General features: G+C 36.8%; 1 protein-coding gene across 1 annotated transcript in view; it reads right to left on the bottom strand.

Moving 5' to 3' along the window:
* Nucleotides 1-2,699: 2,699 nt before the first annotated feature.
* Nucleotides 2,700-11,117, bottom strand: part of ST8SIA1 (ST8 alpha-N-acetyl-neuraminide alpha-2,8-sialyltransferase 1) — a 141,969-nt gene continuing 133,551 nt past the window's right edge. The window contains exon 5 of the mRNA XM_070410580.1: nucleotides 2,700-11,018. Within this exon, the coding sequence (XP_070266681.1) occupies nucleotides 10,532-11,018 (487 nt within the window). The 3' untranslated portion in view covers nucleotides 2,700-10,531. The remainder of the gene's footprint in view (nucleotides 11,019-11,117) is intronic.

The following is an 11,117-nucleotide window of genomic DNA, read 5'->3' as shown; positions in this document are numbered from 1 at the left end:
CAAGCATTTTGCCAGGCCTCTCATACTGCCCACTCTCAGCGGCCGCCCCCAGGACTGGGGGACTCCGGCAGGGCTGAGAGGACTGGGTGCTGCCATCTTTGTGATGGTTAATTTGCATATTACCCTTTTATTAGATAGGATTAGATAGGATGCTTCCTCTATTAATGATGTGTAGGAAGTGAAGAATCACAGGTGTTGTTCCTTTTGGTGACATTTATTCCTTCAAATTGGAGTTTAAAAAACCCAAATCTCTATTGTACATAAGCTGTTCACTCTGTCAATTCTTAACTGAAGATTGCCAAATAAAAGAACACCACTTATGAAGTTATCTTGACCAAAATATTGAACCTGAATCTGATTAAGCCACTAGGCCTAACTGCTAATTTACAAGATTTTTTTTAAAAAATGTTTTATTCAATTTATTTTTTCTTAAATTTCACCCATTTGTCTACCTTTTTTTCATTATTTCCCTATCATTGCCCCAAATGAAACTTTTAAATTTTAGGTATCATTGTAATATCTAAGATTTTTTTTCCCCTCCTAAAACCATTGTTTTTCTTGTGGAGGCAATATCACTCCCATTGAAAATGAGTGCTTTACAGGATATGGTAAAAAATAATACTTGGTAATTCCATAAGCATAGGTCCTTTCTATACTTCTTTTTGCTATAAAATGTGTCCCTTGGTCAAAAATATGTTGCATGTTATAATATGATCACAATATGGCAAATTAGTCATTCTGTAAGTGCATAGATGGTGGTACTGGCAGAAGAATTGAGGACAAGAAAGGGAAATCCAAAATAAATGCCTATTTCAGTGAGAAATTTGTGTATGCTCCGTGATAACCACTCTTGACCTCTCAAGGCATTAAACACTCCACACCACTTTCTCAACAGAATTCTATACAAAGTGGCAGGTATGGAGGTTTGCATGGAATCAATCACCTGGCTTCCACCCCTGCTGAGTGCCCAACAAATATTAGCAAGGCCAACGTTAAACCCTCAGTAGAAACCATTTTCCAGGAGATCAGCAATCCACCTGATGGAAAGTTGATTATGGTGGACCCACCTAATAGATACTCATACTCCTTTCTTACTGTTCCCCTTTCCCTACACAAAAGGTTGGAATATTCTTGCTTGAAGTCTATCTTAAGACCAATAAACTCTTTTTAAAAAATATACTGTATATTTTTATTGGTTTCAGAGAGGAAGAAAGAGGGAAAGAAAGACAGAAACAACAAAGATGAGAGAGAATAATTGATTGGCTGCCTCCTGCACACCCCCCACTGAGGACTGAGCCCACAACCCAGGCATGTGCCCTGACTGGGAATCGAATTGTGACCTCCTGGTTCACCACTGAGCCATGCTGGCTGGGCAAGACCAATAAACCCTTAATTGCGTTGTAATCTAACTGTTGATTGCATTATCATGAAAATATTCCCTAATATTGAGGTTTTTAAAATTCATGTCTGTAAACTATAACTCTTGAGAAGGAAAGAAATACTTTCATTCTGTATGAAAGAAATAACAAAGGGCTTATTTCCTCATATTTTCAAAATCCCCAAAACAAGATAATATGTCTTAGAATTACAAATGTTAAATGTAATTAGATATAGCCTCTACTTCATCCCATGGTCTCCTGATCAAGATGCAATTCAATCAGCCTACATCTTTAGTTCTTCATATCATCAAGAATCTGACTGTGTATCCAAAATAATCAGTTTTCAAGTAAAAATATAGTCTGTGACTTGTAATTACCCTCCTTTAAGGTTTAGGAATTCTTGAGTAATTAATGCCTTTGGATTCTTAATATCTGTTTTTGAATGCTTAAATCGAAACAAAGCAGAACAGCAGGACTCAGCCATATTTATTTTTTTTTAACTTAATGATAGTTGTTGAAAACAAGTTAAATCTGTTTCCCTCATAAGGTCTGAGAATAGGTTAGCATATCTACATTTATACTAGAGCTCTGCCTCCCCTCCCAAATGACTCAGATGTAACATAATGGAGTTTTAACATTAGGTAATAGAATGTCCTTTCCTAAAATAGCTGTAGCCCAAAAGGCTGTTATGTGAGAATAAAGTCAAAGAATTAGTAAGATCTGCATAAACACCTTGATCAATATCTGAGGAGAAATGTATGATCAAAGATGGACCAAGGTCACTCTTCTGATGTCCCTCCCTCTGCAGAATTGGGCCACTAGAGCCCAAGGGAAATGGGAGTTTGAAGCAATTACCTAAATAATTCAGATGAGAAGGCACACCTGGGTTTGTCAGAGTCACCCATCTGAACAGAAGGGGAATCTAAATGTTTTAAATCTTATTAGGAATTTATTAAAGTATCTCTAGGACACACATACAGATATTGACTCATTACGTACAGGAAACATTTTATTGCTGTAAAAAGTAAGCTCGAGTACATGTCCTATTAAATAAATAAATGTTCAATTCTTTCTATTTTAATTTGCCCAATAGATAGTTTCTTTCACCCACGTAAGAGGTACCAGTAGTGCTCTTATGTTCTATTTATGGCATCTATAATTCTGTATTTCTAAAGTAATTTTCTCACTAAGCAGCATGAGTTTTCATCCCGAAGAAAAAAATAAAATCAGTATAGCTGATATGGATATGAAATAAAGGAGGAATAGAAAAGGAAATAGGATTACCCATTCACTTCAGGGAAATAAAAAGACTTGACAAAGTATTTTAAAAAATATTTTATTCACAGGGTACATTTCCAAATTTTCTCCAAGTAAGGGAGGTAGAGAAATTGAGACTTACTAGTGAACCTTCTCACTACCAGCCATAATTACAATGAACACACCAAAGGAAAAGACATGTTTTTACAGCAAACCTCCTCCTATGACATTGCATTTAGAGTCTGTGGAAAGAAATAACTCAAGCAGAACCAACAGAGATAGGTACTGTGTTTCTTTTCAAGTCACACTATAAAAAGTACCAATTAAAGTTTTTTCTTACCTGCTCTATTTTACATGAAAAAGAAGGAATGAAGAGCACTGATTTTCCCCACACCTCCTGCCAGCAGACTGTGGCTTCATTAGAAACAAGTAGTATTTCCATGTACACTTCAAGGGTGATTTCATTTTATATTCTAAGCTAAAGCCTTTTCTAGAATAATTGCATCCATCAACTAGTAGTCAGACTATATACTATTTGAGAAAGGAGAAGAATTGAATTTTTCTATTTGCCTCTTACCTCTAGCCTTTGCAAATTTGCTCTTGAAAAATAGCTTGCACACCTGTGGAATGACATATAATGTGCAATCATTGAATTAGAGATCTTAGAGAAACTTTCTTTTTCAAAGCTTTTCAGACCAATTATGCTGTACGGTAACTAGAGTTCTAGAATATTCCAGACTTTTAAAAAATTAAGCAAGCTTTGCAATGGAGCTACCCTTGTCTGTTCTCTCTGTCTTCCTTCTAGTATCTCTGACTCCGATGTACCCCTGTGGCCATCAATCATCCCAAATTATCAATCCTGTATATTATGAAGGAATATCTACACCAACCTACCAACAAGAAAGCCCAAAGAATGGGTACTTATGAATGAATGAGAAACAGAAGCCAATTGATTCTTTGCTTCCAAGAATGCTAGAATTCCCTGGAGAAAACACTCTTAATCTCTGCATCCTCCTGTAACTATTGCCTATAGCTCTTGATGAGAAGGTTCTATAGCTTCAAGAAAGGATATTTACATACTGTTATCAGAGGTCCCCAAGGCCTAAATACTATATTGTGCATTTATATAAAAGTCACATTCACTACATTCGAGAAAGTTCTTGCTGATGACAAAGATACAACTTGGAACAGACATGGTTACACCTTTAAAGTGACTGGGTACATGAAGAAAATAGATAAGAAAGTGGGAGCCAAGCCAAAAAAAGTGAATGTATCCTCTGCCACCTTCCCACCAGGTCAACCATCTTTCTCTTTTCAGTGGGCATAAATAATGCAAAGTGTGTGTACACAAGAACATAGGGGAGAAAGCCCATCTATGTTCCCTTTCATCATTATTTAGCCTATTACTAAAGTAATAGGGGAAACAGAGGACTATAAAGCTTTTAAACTCACCACGCGTAGCATCAGGTGGCCATGCAACCATGTTTGAAGGTGTCAATTTCCTCCTATTGCTCCCTCATCATGACAGATCTAAATGTGAATGTGAACATGGGAGTGTTTGCACGTCCAGGTTCAAATACCAAGGAGAGCACAACTGGAGAGGGGCCGGAAGTGGGGAAGCTATAGACTGTGAGTCCTAGGAGATAAAGAGGTCCCCCTCTTCTGTTTTCTTCCTAAGTGTCTCATAATCTGGCTCTCACACTGCTTCCTCCAGCACCTTTCATCGTTAGGCACAACAACTGCATGACAGTACGTTTCCTTTAAAATGTCTGGAAAAGTTCTATTTTGGGAACTGCACTGAAGGACAAAAGCCTCTGTGCTCTCTGCTTAGTTACCTCCTAAGATCCCTTCTAATGATCCTTCACAATTAAAACCCTGATTTTTATCTTCCTTTTTTTTCATTTTGGTTAAACTATTTTTAATATTGTATCCATTTCTCTTACTGTGCAGAGAAAAACAGACATATCTGAGTCCTGAATTTCTCTACCCTGGATAAAATCACATCTTGTAGATATTTATTGGTATCGTGTGAAGCATGTGCTTTTAAAATGGCAAATATTTGGAGAAAATCTAATTACATAAGAGCAGAAAGAAACATGATCAATATATTGGAGTATTATTCTATAAAACTCCTAGACAGCTCTGCAACATTGCTTATATCCCACAACTTCAAAAGGAAAGCAAAATCAGAAAGAATGTCACCACAAAGTCCAGATCAATAGGAACACAGAGGAGGTAGGTACATGAGTGAGCATCAACAAAATATAATTCGTCTTTTATTTTTACTTTAAAAAAGGTAGAGTTATAGGCTTTGGCTATCACACAAATGCTCACAGGTATTATAAGCCAATTTATAATAAATTATTTATTTCTTATTTGTTAGAGATAGAATAAATCAGAAATGCAGGCGCCAGAAGGAAGAAACTTAGAAGGAAACATAACCATATATTTTCCTATTGCAATGGCAAGCAGAAGTTGTGTTGTGTTTGAATGAGCTTTCCATTCGTGCACCTGCTTCAATCTCTCACCTCTAAGATGCATGTAAAAAATTCGAAGGACAAGACTAGGCTGAGGGTAATGCCGATAGTAACCATTTTCTTAAGATAGGAAGGAAAAAGGTTATGGCAATTGTAGATTCATATATATTTCCTTCTATTTATTCAACCTCAGTATTATATGGCCTCACATTTTGGAGTTTATAAACAGACATTCTAAGCTTCGGGATTTCTCTGGGTTCTTCTCCAGGGCTTCAGAAAAGGCTCTGTAGGAACTGGTGGAATATTACCATGTCCCTATCTTCAAGGACTCAGAAAATCCATCTGAAAGTGGGGGTTGGGAGGAGCTCCGCTTTTAATAATCACTGGCAGGGCCATAATTAGGTCAGGGTGACTAGAACTCTGTCACAAGACACCCACATTTAGAAGCACAAATTTGAGGGGGAAAAAATCAACAGCAACAAAAAAGAACACCTTATATAAGACAGTGTAAAATTTTAAGCTTCTCAGCAAATTTCCACACCAGCTCTCTAGTCACAAGGCTACTAGCTCCTCTCCACAGTGAGGCCAGGGGATTGGACAGAGAAAGGTAGTGGTTGAAAGCCAAGGTCAAGCACAGTGTCTTCTCTGACCCTTTGTATCTTGAGAGCTTGAGAGCAGGGCTGTCTCCTCCTTTCCACTTGCCTCATCCACTGCCTAGCACACAGTGGATTGAAGTTGTCAAAACCGCTGGTCATTTTTATAGTTACTGTTGACAGCGTTAGAAGCTTGACCTAAACTGAAGGTTCCTGGAGTGATTTACCCGCTTCCAGCCCTGATGTGTGACTTCCCACAGGAAGTCATACACTCGGAGAGTCAACCTCTACCTACACTGGAAGATGAAGAAATACAAAGCACAGGTTTGCTCTCAGTCTTTACTTCTCCACATACTTGTCCCCCAGTTCCCACAAAAATCTTTATAGCTTTGATCACTAGAACTCTACAAACATAGAACAGGTATGTTCCCTGGTTCTGGTGAGAAAGTTTTCATACAACACAATAAGAATTTTATAAAAGCTTAAATGGGCTGTGACATTTCTTCCTCTTAGGTTGCTCCTAACAAGATTTCACAGTTAAAAATTTTCACAAAGTCCATATTTTTAAACATACAAATTAAAATGACAGGTCACCAATTTTCCACACAAAGAAATAAGAGGCTGTGAATAGTATACAACTATCATCATTGCTGACAAAAGGAATGTGATTGCTTTCATTTCCATTTGAAATCACCTGTAATACTCCTGTAAATATTTTGACTAGTTAAAAATATTTTTGGTAAATTTAGAATTCTAGGATTTCTTCAGTTATTTTCCAAGTAGATTTTTTAAAGAAAATATGCTTTTATTAATTTTCAGAGAGAGGCAAGGGGATAGAGAGATAGAAACATCAATAAGAGAGTGATGAACATCATTGATGGGCTTCCTCTTGCACGCCCCACACTGGGAATCGAACCCACAACCCAGGCATGTGCCCTGAATGGCAATCAAACCGTGATCTCTTGGTTCCTGGGTTGACACTCTACCACTGAGCCACACAGATGGCCCAAGTAGACTTTTAAGCCATGTTGTCCATTGCTTCAGGTATAATTTATATTTAACTTAAACAAAGTTTTTAGCCAAAAGAAGGGCATGAGACATCATAAAGCCAAACACAGAGTATTGTCTGAACATCTGCCATTCGGGATCACCGGGATCATTTTGGATCATTTGTCTTTGTTAAAATAGCTAAAAGTGAATTAAACAGAGACAAAATTCAGGAAGAACTCTTCAACTTCTTGTGCTAGTTGCAGGTTAGATGCACAGTGTTGTATAAACTGCTGGTCAAATACTCTATATAAAGCTGTCATGTCCACTGTCCTCTTCATATAAAAATCTTTCATATAAAAATTATTTTGCTTTTTTTTTCTTAATCCCAACTCATACACACAAAGTATGGTGATTATCAGAGGGGGAGGTGGAAGAGGGTATCGGGGGGCGGATAAATGATGTTGGGAGGAGACTTGACTTGGAATGGTGAATACAAAATATAATATATAGGTGATGTATTATAGAATGGTACATCTCAAACATGTAAATTTATTCACCAATGTCACCCCAATAAATTCAATAAAAATAAAAAGTTAAAATTAAAAAATTATTTCTTTCTATGAATGACTTAATCTTTCACCTATCTTAATTTTATGAAGTGCAATAAAAATTAAACAGAGGTCATCCTCATTCATGATCCTTAGCATCAATGCAATTCTCAAATTAGAGCTAATAAAAAGACTCATCAGGAACTTATTTTCAGTTCTTTCACCCTTTCTTTAGCCCTCTTGGAGCCATCTAATTTTTCACTAAATAACTTTAAAACTTAGACATAGTAATGCCTTCTCTTGGCAGATGCATTGAAAGTGATTACTTTTTTATTGAATGTGTCTACCATAACTTGAATATCTTCTGAGATGAATCTTAAGGGCCAGTAATATAAAAATGTAATTGACTAAATTTGGCAAAGTTTGAGGCACAATTCTAAAGTCCTCAATTTCAGAAAAACAAAATAATGAGAGTTTAGAATTCAGTTTCTTAATAGTAATAGAGATTTCCAGAGTATTCTATAGGATAATTCTAGAGACATCCTTACTTAGGAACACGTGTATTTTAAAAGGATAGATGCACAAGTTTATTCTACACACACATGCACACACACACACACATAAGCACATATACTCACAAGCTTAGGTTTAGATACACCTAACTAACCACAGAAATATGTATGGCATACCTCTAAAGTAATGCCAAACTTTAATCTACCCTAAGAAAATATTCTCATTAACTTGTCATCACACTTTCAATGACATGAGCATGTGTATGTATCCCTAAGTGAAAACACTATGGACCCATCAAAATATTTTGGTCTAATCTAGGGCTTCTCAACCTTGGCACTATTGACATTTTAGACTGCATGATTCTTTCTAGTGGGGAATCTGACCTGTGCATTGTGAGTGTTTAGCAGGATCCCTGGCCTCTACCCACTAGATGCCAGTAGCACTCTCCAAATCATGACAATCAAAAATGTCTCCAGACATTGCCAAATGTCACCAGATGGAGGAGGAGAATCACCCCATTTGAGAAGCTATGGTCCAAGTAAACATTATGAGTTTGGGATCGGTCTTGCCTTTCAGAAACCACAAATTTATAATGAAACATTGTACAAACCTATTGCACAAATCTATCCCAGGAATCATAACAAGATGAAACATTTCCAGATAGTACTTTCAATGGAACTGTGATTCTCTGGCTTTATGGAGCTCATTAATTACATTTTAACAATTAAACACTAATCTGAATGACATATTTTATTAACATTTGTATGTGGTTTTTTTTAGCCCTTTTATATTTCCGAGTAAGTGTATAGGTTACAATGTATTCTTTTCTAAGGTAATTATTAAATAATAACAATATCTCAAAAGGGGAAATATATTCAGGATTGCATGTATAGAGCATATTTGACACAGCTCACTCAATAGTACATCCTTACTACATATTTCCTGCCATATTGCATCAAAATAGCCAATCAGTTCTGCACAGAATCAATACTCTAAAATTCTTAACTTTCTAAGTATCAGTATAATCTGTTTTATCAACCACTCACATTTCAACTGTTGATTTCTATAATAACCTTGATATTCAATCTTATTTAGAAATTGCCTGTTTGGATGATGTAGATATTTCCCAAGGGCATTGTTATCCTGATAACTTTTAGATTAACCTACCTAAAATGCCACCTGTCTTAATCTGTATTGTGTACTAAATTTCTACCATTAAAATATAAAACAACTTTTTGGCACAATTTACCTAAATTTTGGTGATACTTAAAAAAATAAAGATAGTGATTTCTAGCATCTCCTATTACAATAAGGCATCTCAAAGAACAAAGATAATAAAAGGCTTCCTTTACCTTTCTCTTATACGTAAACACATTTGGCTGCTTGTAGTCTGTCAGAGTTTGGCTTTCAAAGTAGTCCTATCTGCTACTATGAGACTAGATAGCTACTAATTCACACCCCTTTACTTGTATGAATCTACCTAATATGATCATACTCAACACAGGGTCCATTCGTGATATGATGGAGAGAGTCAGAATGAGTAAAACAACTCTGTTCATTTGGGGTAAGCATTTTGGGGGTAAAGTTTGCATCTCAAGCTGGTATAAGCATTATGAGCAGCAACCAGTAAGCTGGTTTGTCTTATATCAGGGTGTGGTGGGTAGGTACATAATACATTTGGAACTCTCCAACACTGGTTACAGATTTTTGAAATACCAGTCATGTGGATTCATGGGAATGAGCTTTGTTAAGTTGTGTGTGTGTGTGTGTGTGTGTGTGCGTGCGCGCGCGTGTGCATATGCTTTATCTCAGAGTGAATATACCATGATAGATAGAAAAGGGAGGAGCCTTCCAATCTGTCTTCCAGAGACTAAGTTTACCACATTGTGCTTTACTTCATCTCTGAACATTAAATTATAAAGACAATTATGCAAATAATTTGCAAATAAATAACGCATTCACATTTGTACCCTTTGTGCACTAAAATAACAATAATGCAAACAGGCTTACAAAATGCAGACCTAAAATTGAATGTATGCCCTACATTCTGAGGAGGAGGAAAAATGGTTCATGTTATTCAGACTGTGAACCAACACAGCCTAAATTCAACAATGTTTCACATTGTCTAAGTAGACTTGACAAAGGAGGAGGAAGTAATTCTTATTTAACATTTTTTAAATGGAGGGGGACTACAGTTAACATACAGTTGGTTCAACAAATCACAATATCAGCTGTATTGTTTTGTGTCCTTAATACTCAGTAAGGGATTTTTAAAAAATCTACCCCATTACCTATTCACTTCCCCTAAATAGGACAAAAATAAATAATAATTTTTAAAAAATCTATGGTTCGAATTTCAGTCTTCATAAGTAATTTTTTTTTAAATTAAGCCAGCTTATATTGATAATCAGTAACACTTTGCCCTGGAATTTCCTTTATTAACCTTGATGAACTCTTCAACTTCAACAGCTAGAGTTCCGCCTTATTTGTGAACTGTACCTTCTCGATTTAAACCATGTAAATGTGCTTGACCAACAATCATTTCATCAGAATGTCACTAGTTGCAAATCCACAATGTGCTATTGAATACTTCATAAAACATCTTCCTATTTGTCCTCCAAGCCAACATTAAAAATAGAGTTTCCTTTGGATGGCGGTTGCTGTTTGCAAGTGGCCCAGGCAAATCCATGAAATAACTGCACCACTTCCTTTTGCAGTCCTGTAGAAAACCTAGCAAAAATACCCTGGCTTAGTTCTTCCTTTTTCCACTGTCCCTAGGAAGTGGGCTGGAGTGAGGTATCCTCACATGGGTCCAGCTGCATTCTCAGTGCGCCAATTTTATGAAGGTACCAGAGTTGGAGAAATTCCTCCGGCATGGCATGAAAGCCAGAAAAGGGCAAGACATTATCATAGTAGTGGTGGCTGATGGGCTGCTCATGCATATTCACAGAGAAGGGCCAGAAGCCATAGATGGCCACCTCCTCACAGAGGCCCAGGGCTGCGCTCACCAGAAAGAGTCCTGTGGACAGGCGTTTGGCATGAATTCCTCTACTTTTCCAGAACTTTCCAATGCTACGCAGAAAGTTGGGATTAGCAAAGAGCACTGTTTGATTGGCACCGACATCTGACAGTGTATAATAAACCCGGAGGGATGGCTCTGTTCCTGTCTTCATAGAAAAAGCAGGCATATAGATGTAGCTGTGGTTATAAATTTTCATGTTGTCCACAAATGTCTTTCTGGACCACAGCAGGTTCTGAAACCTATTAAAGAGAAAAAGAGGCTCAATTACCCTGGAAGAAAAGAAATTCATCAACACCCACTCTGTTGTTCTTCTGATGGACTTGATAGCTCATACATCC

Source organism: Myotis yumanensis, unplaced genomic scaffold (genome assembly GCF_028538775.1).
Source record: "Myotis yumanensis isolate MYYU_CA2020_CCGP unplaced genomic scaffold, mMyoYum1.0.hap1 SCAF_3, whole genome shotgun sequence".
Lineage (NCBI taxonomy): Eukaryota > Metazoa > Chordata > Mammalia > Chiroptera > Vespertilionidae > Myotis > Myotis yumanensis.
This window is presented reverse-complemented; position numbering and strand designations above follow the sequence as displayed.